Source organism: Fimicolochytrium jonesii (genome assembly GCF_025526975.1).
Source record: "Fimicolochytrium jonesii strain JEL569 chromosome Unknown EV422scaffold_10, whole genome shotgun sequence".
Taxonomy (NCBI): Eukaryota; Fungi; Chytridiomycota; class Chytridiomycetes; order Spizellomycetales; family Powellomycetaceae; genus Fimicolochytrium; species Fimicolochytrium jonesii.
In genome coordinates, this window is record NW_026515677.1 from 734,144 (window position 1) to 754,848 (window position 20,705).

At 53.9% G+C, this 20,705-nt stretch overlaps 4 protein-coding genes across 4 annotated transcripts; 3 read left to right on the forward strand and 1 right to left on the reverse strand.

Moving 5' to 3' along the window:
* Positions 1 to 209: 209 nt before the first annotated feature.
* Positions 210 to 2,123, reverse strand: EV422DRAFT_45329 (uncharacterized protein). Its single transcript, XM_053067237.1, has 7 exons — positions 1,870 to 2,123; positions 1,747 to 1,793; positions 1,394 to 1,670; positions 1,262 to 1,317; positions 817 to 1,189; positions 540 to 721; positions 210 to 445 (listed from the first exon to the last, which is right to left on the reverse strand). Exons 1-7 carry the CDS (start codon positions 1,912 to 1,914, stop codon positions 217 to 219), a joined length of 1,209 nt encoding a protein of 402 aa, XP_052926075.1. The 5' UTR covers positions 1,915 to 2,123; the 3' UTR covers positions 210 to 216.
* A 1,332-nt stretch (positions 2,124 to 3,455) lies between these two features.
* Positions 3,456 to 6,213, forward strand: EV422DRAFT_528384 (uncharacterized protein). The gene is made up of 4 exons (XM_053070277.1): positions 3,456 to 3,664; positions 3,778 to 4,113; positions 4,204 to 5,019; positions 5,095 to 6,213. The coding sequence occupies exons 1-4, from the start codon at positions 3,632 to 3,634 to the stop codon at positions 5,989 to 5,991; spliced, it is 2,082 nt and encodes a 693-aa protein (XP_052926076.1). The 5' UTR covers positions 3,456 to 3,631; the 3' UTR covers positions 5,992 to 6,213.
* EV422DRAFT_528386 (uncharacterized protein) lies at positions 6,002 to 7,985 on the forward strand. The gene is made up of 3 exons (XM_053070278.1): positions 6,002 to 6,053; positions 6,223 to 6,786; positions 6,867 to 7,985. Exons 2-3 carry the CDS (start codon positions 6,270 to 6,272, stop codon positions 7,781 to 7,783), a joined length of 1,434 nt encoding a protein of 477 aa, XP_052926077.1. The 5' UTR covers positions 6,002 to 6,053; positions 6,223 to 6,269; the 3' UTR covers positions 7,784 to 7,985.
* A 439-nt stretch (positions 7,986 to 8,424) lies between these two features.
* Positions 8,425 to 9,050, forward strand: EV422DRAFT_528387 (uncharacterized protein). The gene has a single exon (XM_053070279.1). It carries the CDS (start codon positions 8,504 to 8,506, stop codon positions 8,945 to 8,947), a length of 444 nt encoding a protein of 147 aa, XP_052926078.1. The 5' UTR covers positions 8,425 to 8,503; the 3' UTR covers positions 8,948 to 9,050.
* Positions 9,051 to 20,705: the final 11,655 nt, after the last annotated feature.

Below are 20,705 nucleotides of genomic sequence, written 5' to 3' on the forward strand. Positions count from 1 at the left end.
AGCACCACCAGACGACCTCCCACTGCCTGAAAAGACCTCCGTCCGGCACAGGCATGCCGTCCTCACTGTTTTCGTGCGTCTCAGCGAAAGGTACGGGTGTGTTTAAGGGATCGCCGACCGAGTTCTCGTGCATGGCCCACACCGAGAGACGAGGATCCCCATTGTCTTTGCTCCAAAAAAAAAAATTCCAAAGAAAGCCCCCTAACTCCCACCCCACTACGCCTCGTCTCTCGTCCCCCTTTCACTCCCCCGCCGCGGCATGGGCGGCGTCGCATCAACACCACCCCCCTTCTCCTCATCACTACTCCCATCGTGCAGAAACTCCGATTTGCGCGTCTGTCGGCTGATATTGGCCGTGCCCGTGCCGGCCGTCTCGCTACCTCTCGTTCGACAACCCGTCTCGCTGGTGCGGTAGGATTTGTCTTCTATTTCGTTTTTCCGTAAACTACACGACAACCAAAAAAAAAAAGACATACCACCCCATTACTACTGCGCCCGAACGGGAACGAGGACTTCTTGATGTGCCGCACATGACATACCCATAACACATTATCGCAAAAACAGGCGTCAACAACGTCGGGAGGATGAGGATCCAACAGCTGCCGACGATGATCGAGTACGGCAGGAAAGATTGGATCTCGATGCGGTACAGCCCGAATGTGCATAATGTGACGCAGTAGGCGACGTCCAGCATGAAGAGGGCTGTGAGGGTTACGATCGTCTGGATGGGGATATAACAAAGAAGAAGGGGTGGTTTCGGGTCAAAGTCAGGTGTAAATGGAAGAACGTGAGGTGGATGAATCCAAGCTTGCTTACAGTAACAATCGACCGCCTAAACTTGGCCTCATTCGCATTCTTCACGGTATCCCTATGCGAGTTCGTCATGCTCGTCATTACGCGCTCGGTCTCCAGCAGCGCCATCATCAGCTGCCCGCCGAAATACACAAGCACTATCCCGATAAGGACCAGAGAGACCGTCCACGAGAAGCAGAACAGGCGGAAGAACGCCCATGCCCTGTCTGGGCGCAGGGTGTCGCGCGAGTGCCCGTCGAGGGTCGCGGCGGTGGGGATGATGATGGTTGGCAAGCCGACGAGGAGGATGAGTATCCAGTTGAGGACTTGGGGGGAGGGGAGGCGGACTCGGACGGTGATGTTGCCGACGAGGCGTTGCCGGGGGATGGCGAAGACTCTGGGTGGTTTGTGAGGAGGATTTTAACACCTAGTCCTCCGAGTTGTTCTGCCAATAAGATTTCACACGTACATGCCGACTGTGAAAACTACAACTGCATCATAGAAAAGCACGAAGGAAAAAACTTGCTGCCAGGAAACCATTCAATGCCGCCTATGTGTAAATGGGAACTCCGCAGAAAGTCCAACGATCCAAATCACTTACAAAAAACTCAGTAGCAGCCTCACTCCCAAACCCCGTCGGCGACAGACATATCACCGTCGAATACATCGCCCTGCCAAATATCCCAACCGTCGCAACGACCAAGAACCCCTCGACAGCACGCGGGCGCAGCGCCCCGCCGGAGAACTCAAGGATCCGGTGGCCCTTTCTCCACAGCGGGACCACTTTGCCGTTGCAGGCCCACAAACCCATCGCGGCGAGGATGAAGCACCAGACGGAGTGGATGGCATAGATCGCTTGCCAAATTTCAGCATTTTTACTAGAGACAGGGAGATAATGATCTTGCGGATTAATGTGCGAGTTCCTCATGCAATTAATCGAATAGGTCCCCTTACCAATCTCGGATGTGCACGCGCCATTCACACCAGTCGGAGTTGAACCACTGTGAGGGTCCATAACGTTAGGCATCTGCGAAACCCTGAGAACATAAATGGAGGTCGGCAGCGGTTTCAAGTTACCCCTTCTATGATCTCTGCCTGCCGTTGAGCTAACGTGTCCTGCATCCTGGACAATCAATGCGTACGCGATATATGACAAGATCCTACAAAATGAGGGCGGGGAGCCGAATATCTCTCAAGTATGTTTCCCCCCAACCGGTGAAATTCTGTCCAACAAATAGGCGGCCGGCGAGAGTTCCGGTTGCAACTGTTGGTAATGCTGGGCCGTCCAGCCTCGAGCTAAAGTCAGGATGGTCTGGATGGTGCGCAACTTGGGTTGTTGACGGTCGGTGACGTGATAAAGGCCCCGTTACAAGCTCCGAACAAAGGAGTTTTAAGCGCTTTGAGTAGCTTTGAGGAATTCGTTCCGAGATTGCGGCACGGTGCTGTTGGGAAGATGCTGTCTATTTTCGGGAAGGTTTGAAAGGCAGTTTGAAAGGTTTAAAGACCGCAATAACGCAGCCACCTGCGTGACTCCTCTGAATTCATGGGGTCAAGGCAATCCACTGCGACCGCATAGCAACGGAAAGCCCGTCAAAAGGTGAATTGGAAAGGGAGACGTGGATCTTGATGAGGGGGGGATCTCGAGGAATGACACCGTGGGTGGACCCCAATACATGTGCGCTGATGGACTGGGAGGAGGACATGTTGAGATAATACGCGGAAGAGACGAGTTGTACGACGGTAGGCGAGGATAGCCCGTTCCGTCTTGGCGAGTCGCTTGGATGTGCCCGTTCATTGGGTTACATTCCTTCGACAACTCCGCACGTCGGGCAACTTATCACGACGTTCAAGAGCCGCTTGACATGATTGGCGACGATGATAACCGCTCAGCATGCACCTAAATTCTGTCCCTGCGCTCGCATGCAGGTGCATGCTCGGCAGAGTCTGCCGTCACATACCGGAGGGTTGATCGGGATGTCATTGAGGTGGAAGGTATATTGGCGCGTGGATATGACAGCTTTGAGTGGGCGGAGGGAAGACTTTGAACAGGAGATGAACGGGGACAAAGGATAGTTGAAGTTAAAGACGACGTTAACCAATGCCGAGTGCGAACAAACCGGTGTGGCTAGGGTGCAGTTTCGATAGTGTGTTGTCCGGCAGCACGCTCCCGACGAAAGCGGCGACTCATGAAGAGGGATGGACGAGAGACGCACTTGCTCCGCAGACAACAGCGCATCGCTCAAACCATTATACGGAACAAGGGTGGATGAGTCGGCCACTCCACGTATATTTGGCCAACGTATAGGGTGCCGGGCAACACCAACCATCCGGCGCAACGAGGATGTTGGCGCTCTCGATTCTAGCCATTTTTGCAGCGCTTTTCTCCATATAAGCTTTTGGAGTCTGGATCCTCTCAGCTCGTTCAGGTTTCTTATGGATTGTTCGTCACCGATGTTATAGGGGTCACTTCCTGTAGGATTTGCACGCGTTCATGTGGCTATGAGAGAAACGGCGGCGCCACATACCGCGCAAATAAGGCCATTTCCCACGGGCTTTCGCAAGACGTCAAAACAACAAGCAACAGGCCTTTCCCCGCCGCACTCATCTCACCGTCTTTCCCATCATCAAAAGGCATATCGCTCCGTGAGAGACTCCTATCCCCGTCTGTCAAGCGATACGTTAGCAGGTATGTCTCATCAATGTTGGCATCTTCCCACGCTCCGGCAATCTCATCTCGTGTTTGGTCGCTGCTGTCTAACCGTTTGCCCCCTACTTACGCCTATCCCATTTCTCCATCGACAGTTTTCAGACCTAGAAGGGAACGCAAGAGTCGGTTGAAATGTGTGGAATCTTTGGTTACTTGAACTACTTGGTAAGACTTCGCACAGCGCCTTTTGAAACCGTTGGAATCTTGCGCCATCGCGGGAATTCCCCCAACCTTCTACCTGTTACTCACACTCAAACTCACTCTCCGGTCACCGTCAGGTTGAGAAAGACCGTCGCTTCATTGTCGACACGCTCTTGACCGGTCTCTCCCGTCTCGAGTACCGCGGCTATGATTCGGCCGGTATAGCCGTCGACGGCGATGTCGAGGACACCGTGAACGTGTTCCGCCAGGTCGGCAAGGTCAACGCACTTCGTAAGAAGATCAACGAAGACAAAAGCATCGACTTTGAGAAGACTTTCGTGGCCCACACTTCTATGGCTCACACCCGATGGGCGACTCACGGTCAACCTAGCGAGAGGAACTCCCACCCTCACCGTAGTGACCCTAAGAACGAGTTTTTGGTCGTGCATAACGGTATCATCACGAACTACAAGGTGAGTGATGCCATTGCTTTCAGCGAAAGGCTACGTTTGCATCGATATGCTCCCAGACCTCAGCTAATCTGACCGCGCACTTCATTATAGGAATTGAGGACTGTCTTGGAAAAGAAGGGATACGTGTTCGAGTCTGACACTGACACGGAATGTATCGCAAAGCTCGCAAAGTACCTGTTCGACTCGCAAAAGGGAAGCAAGCCACTCACATTCACTGCTCTGACGAAGGCTGTCATCAAAGAGCTCGAGGGAGCATTTGCACTGTTGCTGAAATCTACCCACTACCCGCACGAAATCGTCGCCACCCGTCGTGGATCCCCGCTCCTCATTGGTGTCAAGACCGAGAAGAAGCTCAAGGTAGACTTTGTGGACGTTGAGTTTGGTGTTGGAGACGCACGGAACCAGGACAAGCTTGCGGAGGACAGCGAGAACTTGTTGACGCCCGCGGACCCCACCCACCCCAAAATCCACAGGAGCCAGTCGCGTGCATTCCTGAGCGAAGATGGCATGCCTCAGCCGATCGAATACTTCTTGGCATCCGACCCTTCGGCTATTGTGGAGCACACCAAGCGTGTGTTGTACCTCGAAGACGACGACATTGCGCACATCAACGAGGGGGAATTGCACATCCACCGTCTCCGTCGTGACGACGGTATCTCCGCTATTCGGTCCATCCAGACACTGGAGATGGAGATTGCAGAAATCATGAAGGGATCCTTCAACCACTTTATGCAAAAGGAGATTTACGAGCAGCCCGAGTCGGTGGTTAACACTATGCGTGGTCGTGTCAACTTCGACGACCACACCGTCAATCTGGGAGGTTTGAAGGCGTACTTGTCGACCATCAGGAGGTGCAGGAGGATTGTGTTTGTAGCTTGCGGAACGAGTTTCCACAGTTGCATTGCGGTGAGTGAAAAACGAAATGAATTTTTTCCGTTCGACAAGACTCTTGCTGAACACCCGTAATTGACTTCATGCCAGACCCGCGCCATTTTCGAAGAGTTGACCGAGATTCCTATTAGCGTCGAGCTAGCCAGCGACTTCCTTGACCGCCGCACGCCCATCTTCCGTGACGACGTGTGCGTATTCGTGTCTCAATCCGGCGAAACGGCCGACACGATCCTCGCTCTTCGCTACTGCCTCGAACGCGGGGCGCTCTGCGTCGGCGTCACCAACACGGTCGGCTCCTCCATCTCCCGCGAGACGCACTGCGGTGTCCACCTGAACGCCGGCCCCGAAATCGGTGTCGCTTCCACCAAGGCGTACACATCGCAGTTCATCGCACTGGTGATGATGGCGCTGCAACTCTCTGAAGACCGCATCTCCATGACCGAGCGCCGCAAGCTCATCATCGACGAGCTTCACGAGCTTCCCCGCTACATTAAAGAGACCCTCGCCCTAGACCAAGAACTGCAAACCCTCGCGCGGGACGTCCTGCACAAGGAGAAGTCTCTTCTCATCATGGGCCGCGGGGCACAAAACGCCACTTGCCTCGAAGGCGCGCTCAAGATCAAGGAAATCTCGTACATGCACTCTGAGGGCATCCTCGCCGGCGAGCTCAAACACGGGCCCTTGGCGCTGATCGACGAGAACATGCCTGTGATCCTCATCATGACGCGGGACTCGCTGTACCCGAAAGTGCAGTCTGCGCTGCAGCAGGTGACGGCGCGTAAAGGCGCGCCGATTATTATTTGCAACAAGGAGGACACGGGGATCAGTGATCAGTACCGCACGATCCGAGTGCCGTCGACGGTGGATGCCCTGCAGGGGATTATTACGGTTGTGCCGTTGCAGCTGTTGTCGTACCATTTGGCGGTGCTGAATGGGGTTGATGTGGATTTCCCGAGGAACTTGGCTAAGAGTGTGACTGTTGAGTAGATGTTGGTGTGTTTGTGGAACAGGGAGACGGACAGACGGCAGTTGTTGTGGTGGCTTGCTGGGTGGGTGGAAATGAGAAAGGTTTTTGCAGCAGCCCCGTGGATTACATGAAAGAACCCCATCACGTTCCTTTTCCTTTCTATGCATTGCAAAGCTTTGAGTTCTGTGGAACCTTCTTAAATCTGTGTGTAGTTTTTCCAATACACTTATTTTTTGTTTTGATCCTTCAAGATGTGAAGCATACTTCAATTCTCCTACACGTTCTCGATAGTACCGATATGACCCTGGAAGAGGCCATTTCAGGAAAGGGGATGAGGGACGCGATTCACGGACTGACAGGAGGAAGGACAGGAGGAAGGAGCCGCAAGCCCCAGAAGCCTCGTCCCTCGAAAGCCCTTCCTCATCTTGCGGGTCCCTGCACTCACTCAGCCCTGCCACTTTCTTTCTCACTCCAGCGAGCAGCCGCAACCGGCATAAAAGCAGCACAGCACAAGCCACTGCAGACGTTGTCTTCCATCTTCCCATCTCCATACCTCGTGATCTCCTCTCCATTTACCAACCATCGACCATCAAAGATGTCCCCATCAAAACTCACCACCACCACCAACCTCACCCCAGTCCCCACCTCCCGCGTCCTCTCCCTCCTCCCCACCTCCCTCGGCAACACCATCGCCTGGTCCTCCGATCTCCTCACCTCGGGCGCCCTTCTTGTCGTCGGGAAGTTGTTGCCCGCGCTGCCGAAGAATGAGACGGATATGACGGGGAAGGTTGTTGTCGTTACGGGGGGGAATAGCGGTATGTGGTTCAGATAAAGCTTCATCAATGAGTTGAGATGAAGTCCGGATCGACTGGATGATTGATTCCGCGATGTGTAGGAATCGGACTCCAGATCGCGACCGACCTCGCCCGCCTCGGCGCAACCGTCATCCTCGCCTGCCGCAACCTCTCCAAAGCCGCCACCGCCATCGACCAAATCCTCTCCCTTGTCCCCACCGCCAAAGGCCGGGTCAGCGCACGCGAGCTCGACACTTCCCTCAAATCCTCCGTGCAGAACTTTGTAAAGCAATGGGACCTGGGGAAAATCGACGTACTGGTCAACAACGCCGGGATCGCCTCCTCTGACGCCGAGTTCACGAAAGAAGGGTTGGAAACAATGTACGCGACCAACTTCCTCGGCTCGTTCCTACTCACCTTTTTGTTGGACGCCCACCTGGCCCCCGACGCCCGCGTGGTGTTCACATCTAGCACGGGGCAGTACGGCGGCTCATTCGCCCCCGATTTCGCATTACAGTCCACCCCCAACGTCGCGGAACCGGGCTTCCACCACCCGAAATTCACACTCCCCGTCGTCGGCACCGTTGTCGCCAGGAAGGCGCCGGAGACGAGGTACTCGAACACGAAGCTGATGCAGGTCGTGTTTGCTAAACTTCTCCAGAGACGATACGACGCCGCTTTCGCCAAGGATAAGAATGCGGGCAAACGTACAGCCCACGCGTTCACCCCCGGGTTTACCTTCACACCCATTTTCTCCAAGGTCACAAAAACCAGTATCTTCACCGACCCGCTGTTCGAGACGCTGAAGGCTACCACGCGCCTTGCGACGGATGTCAGTGTGGGTGCGGCTACCGGAGTGTGGTTGGCGAGTACGCGGGATGAGAGTGTGTGGGGTGAGGGGGGAGGGTATTGGGATCGAATGACCAGGCGCGTGAGTGGGGCGGATGTGATGCCGGAGGAGACGTTGGAGAAATTTTGGAGCAGGTGGGCTAGTGATGCGGGGGTGGAGTGGCGGTAGGGGACGTGCGGGGGGAGTGGGTTTTGGCTACTATAGTCTACTTTAGTCACTTTTCAGTGCGTGGTGTATTACCGCCCCCGTCGTTACCTCGTATTTTCTACATATCTTCCAATACATGTGCATTGAACGAATATGCAGCGCGCTGGGAACATGGCCTTGAATCTCTCACGTTTAAAGTGAGGAGTGAGGAGTTGTCATTAGGCCTTTCCAACAGGCATTTGCACGGACCCCTCGGTGCCGGAAACCCCGCGACACTGCACATCGCGTCCCTCCATTGCCTCGGACGACACTGCTGATGCACCGGTTTGGGTGTCATGAGTTCCGGTCTTCATCGAAGCCGTGATAGACTGGAGTGAAGTAAGCAACAGCCAAAACAAACACTACCAGGATTGATGAGAACGCGGTCCTTGAGGAAAAGGCAGTTCATTGATTGGAATATTTGCGACAGAGCCTACCCCACGTACCCGCCATACATGTAGTAAGGTTGTGTTGAGCTAGGTCCGCATTGAAAAAAAGGAAAGAAGGTGGAGGAGGTTTTGACGGGTATGAGTCATCTGACGCGTTACGTGAGCTCAATTGAGGCCCCAGTTTCGCGGTTTCCGTTCGCTTCTGGAAACACGGATTCCTCGAGCGCATAAAAAGGCTGCGAACCCCATGCTATCCCCCCATTAACAAACAACAGACAACTTAGATTAGAGGCAGCGAGCTACGGTAGCCATTATGGACATTGACCTCCTCAACATCTATGTCGCCGACAAGCGCCTCCGCCGCCAAGTCCACCCCACCGAAGACCTCTTCATCTGGAACTATACGGAGATAACGCAGCTGCAGAAGCTCTGGGACCCCATAACCACCCAATGCCGTGCGCTAGTCACCAACACCGACGGAACGATCATCGCGCGCTCGTTCCCCAAATTCTTCAACGAGAACGAACAACTCTACGAAGCCACGGAGGAGTTCACGGTCCAGGAAAAGGTGGACGGAAGTCTGGGGATACTGTTCCACTACCGTGATCGCTGGATCATGGCGAGTCGAGGGAGCTTTACGAGTCCGCAGGTGGCTGGTTTTACGAGTCAGACGGTGTGTCGGTATCCGAGACGGCCATTTGGGGCTGGGGGTGAAGGTGAGCTGTGCGGATTGCTAAGGGTGGTTGGGGACGCCTGACTGTTATGATCTCGATGACAGAGGCGGAAGCGAAGAAGAGAAGACAGAGCGAGAGTGATAGGCGACAAGAGATTGTATTGGCGAACAAGAAACAAGGACTAGAACAGGAGATGAGAAGAACTGGTGTTGATCTGCTGGGGAGGAAGGGAATGGACAAAGAGAGGCCGGCTATTTATAGATAGACAACCCAGCAGATCAAAGAACAACAACAACAAGAGGGGACTGGGGGGGCGTCAGCTAGACTCCTAGAGCGGGCGTGGCGAGCGTAGAGAGCATTGCTATAGCTGCTGGCTATGGAGAAGTAGTGGGGGCTGTGGAGAAGCCGTGGGGGGATTAGCCAAATGAGAGGAGAGAGGAGGAGTGGCGATATTGCGGGAGGATTGGCAAAATGAGAGGAGAGAGGGGAGTGGCATTGACATTGACACTGACCTTGACACTGACATTGACACTGACATTGACATTGGTGTATGACATTGGCGGCTGTCAGTCTGCTGTCATGAGGTAAGCTTATGGTATGGGCGCGTCTGTAACGTCAGAGGAAACGTAGGCGATATTGGGCCCTTCCGAGAGGGCTGAAAGCAGTGTATTGTAGTGAAGAAAAAAGTAAGAAGCTCTTCGCAGCGGCCGCTCAACTGATAGCTTTATATATGGGCTGCCAGTGGGGCTTGCGTGCCTTCAGTGGGGCTTGGCGCCTTATGTAATGTATCACCGAGAGCTTGGGTGGCCAGCCCAGGTCTCGGATCAAGTAGAAGTAAAGAGATATAATATGAAATACAAGTGAAGATGAGATATCCCCAACACCTCCCTCAGATCCTGAGGAGGGCGCCGAATAAATAAGAGGTGAACTACGAGGGATATGTGAAGAAAGGGAGAGCTCATGTTCATTTTAAAGTGTTGACGCACTTGTTCATTTTATAGTGTTGACGCACTGTGTGATGTGTGTGTTTGAGGCAAAGGCGTCCCTAAGCCGATGTCGTGTGTGATGTGTGTGTGTAAGGTCGGTTCTTGCGTCGCCGCGCGTGATGTGATGTAGTTTACGTCGCTATTGTCAGCGGTGTGATTGATAGTGAGCGGTTCTTGCGGCGTCGCGCATGTGATGTGATATGAGATGCTCTATGCTGTTCGTCTCCGTATCCACAAAGATTGTGGATGAGCTTTTCGCCATCGTTTGTAGGCAGGTGTGTAGCGAAGTGCGGATTCACGTTCCCAAGTAGGGTCAGGATAACCGAGCCATTTGTAATGAGGTGCTGCAGGTGTCACCTTAGTGCGGGGAAGCGCGTAGGGCATGAGATCACGTGTAGCATAGATTATATTCGGGTTCTACGCTCTGGGGTGACTCCCGAGGGAAGAAAAGCCTTCGGGCGGCGCCCCGGGAGGTAGAAACTCTAGAATTCTTTCAATACATCAAGCGGAGACAGAGCTAGCCTCTGGCAACGGACCTAGCAATATTACATGGTAGCACCACCCTTCAAGATCTCTCCGGCAACCTACGATGAGCAATTCTCAGGCGGGTGCTAATACCGCCGTCAGCTATGCGATAGTTAACAATGACCGCTTAGAGCTTGACCCATTTGAACACCCGCATCAAAGGGTGCAACGGCTCGACGGAGACCAACCCCATGGCAACGGCCCCGCAGAGCGTAACCGCCCCTTGCACAGGCGCAGGGGGTCACCTCCGTGGTCGCCACCTGAAAGGAGGCACTCCCGCTCACGCTCACCCCGTCGACGTCAAAGGCCGGACCCCCGACGCCGGAATCGGACGCCAGAGCAATACAGGCGCGGACGACAAGGTCGCAGGAGCATCTCCCCACCCCGTCGAAGGAGCCGCTCAGCAAGCCGCTACGGCAGCCCCCCGGCGAGGACCCGAAGCCGCTCCCCCATGCGGCGCAGGAGCCGTACCCCAGCCCGACAGGAGAACGGACAGGCAACAATCCTCCAAATCCTAGCCCAGCTGGCCAACACCAACGCCCCACTCCAGCAGCGATTCGAGCGCCTGGAGAGGGACCGCCCAGATGACAGCCCCTTCGCTGGCGTACGAGTTAGCCGCGAGGACCATTTGGCGGCTAGCGAAGAGCGTAAGCGCAAGGCGGCCGCCGAGAAGGAGTTCCGTACCACCTTGGCTAAGATGCTGACCAAGTTCGATGGTAAGGCTAACGGTAAAGACATGGTCGCCAAACTGGACGAGTTTGTCGACGCCCACCTACGCTATCTGGAAGCCACCGAATTCAGAACGGAGGACGGGGACGTGAAACACTTTGTAGCCCACTTGTCGGCAGACGCCGCTGAGTGGTGGAAGCTCGAGGCTCGCTCCGGAGAGCCTCCGCCACCCGGGAACGGTTCCTGAAGGCACTCAGGTGCAGGTTCTACCCCGCCAACCTCCGTAATTCGGTCGAGGCGAAACTGGCCGCCCTGAAGTTCAAAGACAGCATGCCAGACTACGTTTGGGCCTTCAACGCACTGACCACACAGATTGCTATCCTCCCCAAAAAGTAACATCTCATGCCGCGACAGGAATGTGAGTACTTCCTGAACGGGCTGACCTTCCACCAGGTCGGACGTCGCATCCGTGAGCAGTGGTTACCAGTTCATCCTACAACAGGGCAATGAGGACGAAGACATCCCCATCAAGACCCTCCAGGAAGCCGCCCAGAGGGCCTTCCGCATCAGGGGTTATGCCGACGGGATCGCCCGCATTTTGGAAGACGGCAAACAGATCCAACCCGCTACGGCCACTCCGGCCCAGGCTCGCGACAAGCGCGATACGCCCCGCACCTTCAACTCCAACCGAGTACCCCTTGGGAAGGAGAGGAAAACTCAGCGAGGCGAATGTCACACTTGCGGCAGCAAGGACCACTACGCCCGAGCGTGCCCTAAGAACCCGGACCGACTCAAGATCTCGGCGGGGCCCAACGAGGCCTTCGATGATGACAACGACAAGTTCCATTCGGCCGCGGAGGAGCCCCCGAGCCCCGCATACTCCGTCAACAGTCAGGATTTTCGCTTCAGGGCCTGACCGTCTGCAGCGCCTCAGCGTCCAGACAACCCGAGGGACCTACTGGACCCCGACTGCAGGACACCATTCCGGAATACCGCTCTGGGCCCATCATCGACAAGCACACGTTCATGGTCCATGGACGTGTCGGCGGCATCTTCTGCTGCATCCTCATAGACACTGGTTGCAATACCATGGTCATCAGCCACTCATTTGCCCAACGCCATGATCTTAACACGTACGACTGTCCCACGCCCCTCGAGGTGCGCTGGGGTGACAAAGCCGGATCATACGGCGCCACGCGGATGATTTGTGCCGACCTCTCCGTCTTCACGGAGGAACGAATACCTCATAAGACCCCTCCGGTCCCGTTCGTTGTGGCCCCGATCCGCGCGGATGTTATCCTAGGGCTACCCTACATCCTGGACCTTGACCTCATACACTTATGGTGCGACAATGGGTTCCCGGCGCTTCAATTCGAGGCTAACGCAACCGTACTAACTTTCTGGACTAAACCCACCACCCGCCAATGGCAACAACCCAGCGCTTGCGCGGCCCGGTTACTCGAACCTCATACGGGCCGTCGCCCCCGCCGTTTCTACCCAAAGCGCGCGGCCTTAAATGAGGAGAGCTTCCTCACGGCCAAACAATCCAAGCGAGCGATCAAGAGGGAGAAGACCACCGAGGTCTATACCGCATGGGTCTCACGCACGGACACGGAGGTGGACCTGGCCACAGACGACGCCCTTGCGGACGTCGCCAAAGCCGAGGCTAACTTCGTTCGCACGGTCGAGGCGAAGAAACGTGCAATCCTGGCGGACCGAAAGGCAACGGCCACCCCTCCGGATACCACCCCGGAGGATCCACTCGCGTCGGTCGTTGCCGACCACCCTCTTCGCCCGACGTTGGAACAGTTTACAGATACCCTCTTTTCCGAACAGACCGGCCTCCCGCCGGACCGCGGCGACGACAACTTCAGCATCAATCTGAAGCCCGGCTCCAAGCCTTCCATGCTCCCACTCCGCCACTTGGCCCCTGATGAACTCGACGAGTTACGGCAGCAACTCGAGCGCCTATCATCCCGCGGGTGGATCTCCCACTCTAAGAGCCCCTGGGGGGCACCCGTGCTGTTTGCCCCGAAGAAAGACGGTGGTCTCTGTTGCTGCATCGACTACCGGGCCCTCAACAAGATGACCCATAAGGACGCCACGCCCCTCCCGAACCTCAACGAGCTTCGGGACCGCCTCGTCGGCATGAAGGTCTTCACCGCTATCGACATCCGCGATGCCTACCACTGCATCCTCATTCGGGAGGAAGACCGTGAGAAGACTGCCTTCCGGACGCGCTTCGGCCACTTCCAGTACAATGTTGAGGTAGGCAGGGATATATAGATGTATTATGGGTAAAGAAGAAAAGAGAAAGCCGGCGCAGTCGCGCGCGAATATGTACAAGTAGAAAAATCCAACAACAAGTCATGTGACCAAGGGATATAAACTAGCTACTGGGTTAGGGTTACCGCGTTACCGCAGGGAGCTAGGGTTGCGGGAATATGACTCGGCTCCCCACCACACCACATTCCGGGAATATGACTTGGCTCCCCACCACACCACAACGTATTACCCTTCGGGCTGACAAACGCGCCCGCAACGTTCCAACGCCTCACGAACAAACTCCTGGGCAACAAGTACGATTCATACCTCATCTCTTACCTCGATGACATCCTTATTTTCAGCCCCAACATGGACTCACACAGCAAAGGTGTCCCTAAGCCGACGTCGTGTGTGATGTGTGTGTGTAAGGTCGGTTCTTGCGTCGCCGCGCGTGATGTGATGTAGTTTATGTCGCTATTGTCAGCGATGTGATTGATAGTGAGCGGTTCTTGCGGCGTCGCGTGTGATGTGATATGAGATGCTCTATGCTGTTCGTCTCTGTATTCTTCGATTGGTGGAGGAGGTTGTGGAACTGCACGTTGCGGATATTGCTCTTTGCGATGTGGTCGTAAAATATCGACGTGAAAGACGGGCCAGATGCCGCTGATCCTTGATGGTGATAAACCGAGTTCGTAGGTATCAGGATGTGCTCCCAGTGCGATGATTTTGAATGGTCCAATCCACGTAGCTGAGTATCGAAGTCCTCTTCGTGCGTCTATTTCTAAGTTGATTCCTTGTCGATTCAGATCGACGAGGTCGCCAATTTTGTAGGCGATTGGCGTTCGACAAGCATGTTGCTGATCTGCGTATGCATGTCAAGGCGTCGTTGACAATCTACACACCAAGGTGCATAGATTGGATTGCGGGAGAGCATGTCGGCGATATGATTCCATCGTCCAGGTAAATACTGGATGTCGAAATCATACTCTTGTAGCTTCTCCACCCAATTGGCTTGTCTTCTGCTCAAATGGGAATGCGTTTGGATGAATTCGAGTCCCTTGTGATCGCTGAAACATCGGAAGTAGCGACCGATGAGATATGGTCGATTGGCGACCAACATCTTGACAAGAGCTAAAAGCTCCTGTTCGTGCGTAGGATATCGAATTTCTGCGTCCTTCATCCTTCTAGAAAAGAAGACTACAGGCCGGAGCCGCGGTAACTTCTTCCATTGTCCAACGAGAGTAGGCAGATTCGTAGGGATCGTTTCATCGCCAGAAGGTTGTCCAATCCAGCCAGCGATAGCGTAGCCTGATGAGTCAGTATAAACGTAAATCGGCTTGGTTTCATCAATTGTTGCTAGCGTAGGCGCATTGATCAACGCTTGTTTCAACTTTTGAAATGCCTCTTGTTGCTCAGGACCCCATGGAAATTTGACTTTCGAAGATTGAATACTTGATAGGTGCAGAGCGATGTCCGAATAACCTTGTACGAAGTCGAGGAAGTAGTTCGTGAACCCGAGAAAGCTTTGAACTCCTTTTGTTGACTTTGGAGTAGCCCAGTCCTTGATAGCTTGAATTTTCGAGGGCGCGATGCGAACACCATGTCTTCCGACAATATGTCCACACCATTCGAGTTCTTCTTTAGCCCATACGCACTTTGAAGGCTTGATGAAAAGGGCGTGTTCTTCAAGTTTCTTCAGGATACGATCGACGTGTTCCCGATGTTCGGCTAAGGTCTTCGAGAAAATGAAAATGTTGTCCAAGTAGGTAGCGAGGAAGTCGTCGTAATCTTTATGGAAGATTTTATTCATAAGACGTTGAAATGCAGCAGGTGCGTTGGTAAGCATGAACGGCATGACCAAATACTCGAAATGTCGGAAGCGAGTTCATATTGCCGTCTTTTCTCGATCTTGTTTTTGTATAAGAAGACGATGGTATGCTTCTTGAATATCGATAAGCGTAAACCATTTACAACCATGAGTCCGATCCCTCATCTCACGAATATTGGGTAAAGGAGTGCGATCTTTCTTGGTGACGGCGTTGAGACCTTGGTAGTCCCAACAGATGCGTAATCCACCATCTTTCTTTTTCGCAAAGACGACACTAGCTCCCCAGGGACTTGAGCAGTGTTTTCTCCATCCTTTTTCGAGCATCGAGGTGATTTGTTTCTTGAGTTCAGCAAGTTCTTCTTTGTTCATGTGCCGAAGAGGTTGCCAAACAGGTTCAGCACCTTCAGTGAGATCGTTTTTGAAATTATCTTCTCCGCGATCAGGCGGTAGACCTTCCGGTTCCTTGAAGAGCGTATTGACGTATTTTTTTAGGATATCTTTAACATGTCCTGGATTTCCTTTAAGCTCTTGAGGAGCGTCCGGTATTTCGTTAAGAGCGAGGCGACAGACCGTGTCTTTTTCAAACTTGTTCCGTTGCCAAGCCTTATTGAATCGCTTGGAAGTCATTTCTATGACTTGAGGATTCCGAAGGGCATTGGCTTGAGCGAATCGAGGTACATAATGAGGTGCGGCTTGTAGAGGACGAGTATCCACAGGTTTCATGATCCGAACAGGTCGAACGGGTCTTTTGTCATAGACCGGATCTCGTTGTACATCGAAGTAAGGGTTGTTGTGTTTCGGGATGTATTCAACAGCTTCCCAGTTTCTTGAAGTTCTTTCGCATTTGATGGTGACAGACTGCGGTGCGTTTGGTATAGGGCCGTACTTGGTCCAGCAAAGGATAGGTAAGGTACTCATCGAGAATTGTTCAGCGTAATTAAAGAAACGCCAGAAAGGCATTCCAATAATAGCGTCGTAAGCCAGATTACTGACTAGCCAGGGAAGTTGTCCAACTAAGAAAAGCGACTGAGATTGGAGATCCCATAGATCTAACTTTTCCGAAACGACTGTGTCGAGAATCATGTATAATACTTTGTCGGCCAGCCATATCTGCTTCAGTTTGATACGTTTCTTGGGAAATTTGTGCTTTTCGACGAATGTCTTGTCAAGGAATAACCCAGTGCGCCGCTATCAAAAAGAACACGAGCAAACTTGTTTCCAATGCGACAATGAGAGACCCGGAGTCCAGCAGACAGTGGTTCGAAGGCAGGTTGATCGGTAGGATCGTATGTTGTAGGCCGAGCAGAGCTCCTGAGGGGCTCTATCGACCTTGGAAAAAACTCGAAGATTTGTAGTAGTATTCGTAGTATTTGCAGAGTTGACGGCGTGATTGAGAGTTTCCATAATGCGTGACCCAGCATCAACCTGATTGGCTGAACCTTGTTGTTGATTAGGTTGGCGACGAAACTGCGAAGTTTGAGCGCCACGACTGCGCTGTCGAAAACCACAGCGTCGGTTCTGGGTTTGCGAGCCTTGCTGTCGATTTTCGGGATTTGACCAGCATTCAACTCTCCAATGTCCCATTTTGTTACAAAGGGGACAAGGAGTCGTTGGACGTTGACGAGGAACGTGAGTAGTTTGCCATTGTCCACGTCGACGAAAGGGCTGTTGACGTTGGTATGGAACTTGACCTGTAGTGAGACGACTCACTCCAGGGGGACAGTACCGCGTGCCGAGGGCATTGAGCCCAAAGGTCATATCATCTAAGTCTTGCTCGAATTCCGTAATTCAAGGATTGGTGTAAGGGGCGAATCGTCCGCCACGACCACCGCCACGACTACCTCGACCGCGGCTGGGTCCACGGCCGCCCCGAGCACTCGATGCCGAGGCAACCGGACGAGGCGTATTGGCTTGGTTGCCGTCAGTGAACCCGTGAGCCACATGAGCACGACGAGTTGCAGGGATAGCTTGATCGAGAGTGATAGGGGTATTGATATTGGTAGTGCCCGAGACTTCAAAGTTCGTAACGGCTTCAGCAAGATAATGACCGATTACCGTATTCTTGAGAAGACCGGCCTTGAAGTATCGAATTTGATCGATAAGGGAAATGGTGCCTTGAGTGTTATCGAGAGGATGAGCAGCTTCAAGCTCATTATTGATGTCTTGAAACTCCTTGATATATTTCTCGAGAGAGTCGCCGAGCTTGAGACCGGAGAGCTTGAGCTCAATAGTATTACACAAATTGCGAGGATAAAAGTGAGCGACAAGAGCCGTTTCAAAAGCTGTCCAACTTGCGGGTGGTCCAGCGGCGTAAGTCGTATTGTACCACTTGAGAGCAGTACCCTTGAGATAAGTAGTGAGCGTAGGGGCGTACTCTGCCATAGTAAAGGGTATGGCGTTGGCAGCTCCAGTACCGTCTGATCCAGCTTGTACAGCCGGGACAGTGAGAGACTCGAGAAAGTTGTGGTGAGACGGCGCGACCTCTTCGATCTTTTTGGCAGCTTTGGCACCATCGTATTCGACGAGCTTGTTCTTGCGAGCGTCTATAAGAAGTTTGAAACGTTCGGCTCGTTGGGTGTCTTGCGTAACAGCACGCTGCTGAGTAGCAAAAGCAGCTGCGACAGCCGCAACGATAGCTTGAGTCTGTGCGTCCATTCTTGCTTGTGCACGAGTATAAGGGCGACGTCCGGTAGAGGGGCGACGTTGACGAGGAATATCTTGGTGATGCTAGCGGTAGGTGGTGCTACCATGTAACGTCAGAGGAAAATGTAGACGATATTGGGCCCTTCTGATAGGCCTGAGAGCAGTGTATTGTAGTGAAGAAAAAGTAAGAAGCTCTTCGCAGCGGCCGCTCGACTGACAGCTTTATATACGGGCTGCCAGTGGGGCTTGCGTGGCTTCAGTGGGGCTTGGCGCCTCATGTAATGTATCACCGAGAGCTCGGGTGGCCAGCCCGGGTCTCGGATCAAGTAAAAGTCAAGAGATATAATATGAAATACAAGTGAAGATGAGATATCCCGGACAGCGTCGTCCATAACATCACCCCTCCCTTTAGCAGCGGCGGCGGCGGCGTCGGGTCTGGCCGGGTCGCAGAGGAGGCGCTACAGGGACAGAGGAAGGCTTGTTGGGGTACGCGCTGTGGAAGTCCTTGAGGAGTGCGTCGGTATGGGTGAGGTGTTTCACGGGCTCCCAGGTGTTCTCGGAGTCAGGTCAGCCCTGCGATTTGACCAAGTACTGAAGGCGACGACGGTGGATGCGAGAGTCAAGGATGGCTTCAACAATCCACTCTTCTTGACCCTCAACGGTCTCTGGGGGTGCGGGTTCGGGTTCGTGTTGTTGGGGGATGGTGAAGCGGGGTTTGAGGAGCGAGACATGGAAGACATCGTGGATTTTGTACGTAGGCTGGAGCTTGAGCCGGTAGGCGACTGGATTGATCTTTTCAACGATGGGAAATGGCCCAATCTTGCGATGGTCGAGTTTCTGAGAGGGCCGGGTTGTCTGGAGGTTTTTGCGGAGGAGCCAGACGTGGTCGCCAGGCTTGAAGTCCGGCCCAGGAATTCGCTTAGCGTCAGCGTAGCGCTTCATTTGATCTTGGGCTTCCTTGAGCTCAAAGGCGAGCTGTTCATGGACTTCCCTGATTTGTGGAGCGCGGGCTTGAGCGGCGGGGTTGACGGATTCGGAGGTAGCCGAGGCAGCGAAACTGAAGCGGGGGCGGAGACCCTTGTTGGCGTAGAATGGGGTCGTCTGGGAGGCGGCCTGGTGGGTGTTGTTGTAGGCGAACTCGGCGGACGGCAGAAGCTGTTTCCAGTTGTCCTGTTGGTGTTTGCAAAAGCATCGAAGATACTGCTCCAGGATCTGGTTGGTGCGTTCCGTCTGGCCGTCGCTCTGGGGGTGGAAGGCTGAGGAGAGGTTGGCTTTCGCCCCAAGGAGTTCGAGAAGTCGACGCCAGAACCGGGACTTGAACTGGGGTCCTCGGTCAGAGATGATCTCGTCGGGGAGGCCGTGAAGACGGATGATATTGTGGAAGACCAGGTTGGCGGTGGATTTGGCGGATTCTGACTCGCTGCAGGCGATGAAGTGGGCCATCTTGGTGAGGCGACAGTGGACGTTGAGGATGGAGTCGTACCCATCCACGGGAGGCAGACTGGTGATAAAGTCCAGGGACCAAGATCCTCAAGGGCGGGTAGGGATACTGTTGGGCTGGAGTAGGCCGTACGGTTTGTGTCGACTGGACTTTGCTTGGCTACAGATATCGCAGGACTTGACGTAGGCCTTGACGCAGCGCCACTGGCTGGGCCACCATTAGTTGCGGGAGGTGAGTTCGAGCGTCTTGGACATCCCGAAGTGGCCGGCTAGGGGTGTATCGTGCATGTTGTGGCAGATTTCAGCTCGGAGCTCATTGGTGGGGACATAGACAAGGTTATCGTGCGGCAGGATCCCATCTTCATCTGAGAACCGTTTGATACAATCTTGGGTTTCCTCGGTCCGTTGGGCGAGGGGTATCTTGAGCTCTTTGCGGATGGTCTTAGCGAGGGAATCAAAGGCCTGGGTGGCCTTAATCTTGTCAAGAAGCGTAGTATCCATGGGTGTGAGGTAGGCAGCGGCAAGGCGGAGGCGTTCGGGAGTCAAAATTGTGGTTGCCTGGGAGCGGAACGCTTCTTCCCCTTTTTTTAGCTCATGTTTGGAGCGTCGGGAGAGGGCATCGGCTTGGTGCTGCTGGGAACCGGGGCGATAGGTAATGACAAAGTCAAAATCCGAGAAGAATATCGACCAGCGGGCTTGGCGGCGGTTCAGGGTGCGGGTGGTCATGAAGTACTGAAGGTTTTTATGGTCGGAGTAAACGGTGATCTTGTGACGGGCGCCAATGAGATGGTGTCGCCACTGGGCAAAGGAGTCTTGGATGGCCAGAAGTTCCTTGTCGTAGATCTCGCAGTTGATCTCTTTGGCCGTGAATTTGCGAGAGCGGAACGCCACAAGGTGGAGCTGATTGTCCTGGTCAGGTTGGAGGGGAACTGCGCCGAGAACGAAGTCGGAGGAGTCAGTTTCGACGACGAAGGGCTTCTCTGGGTCAGGGTGAGCAAGGACAGGGGCGGTGGTGAATGATTTCTTCAGGTTCTCGAAGGCAGTGTTTGCGGCGGGTGTCCAGGCGTACGGGATGTCTTTCCGGGTCAGGGCTGTGAGCGGGGTCGCGATCTTGGAATAGCCTTGGATGAATCGGCGGTAGAAGTTGGCAAAGCCGAGGAAACGCTGGACGCCTTTGACATTCTTGGGGGGCTCCCAATCCGTGATGGCAGCGATCTTCTTGGGGTCCATCTGGATGCCTTTCTTGGAGATGATGAAGCCTAGGAACTCGACAGATTCGCGGTTGAATTCGCACTTCTCGGGTTTGGCGTTGTGGTGGTGGCCGGCAGAAGCGAGGGTCTGTCGAATACGGGGTTACGGTCGGATGTCAGGAAAAATAAGCTGCCGGTCTCTCAATAGCACAAGAAGAGATCTCAAGCGAGAGCGTCATCTTGCCACCTTAGTATCCGGGTGCTTTGAAAGGAGTCCTTCTTCTAATACGGGGTC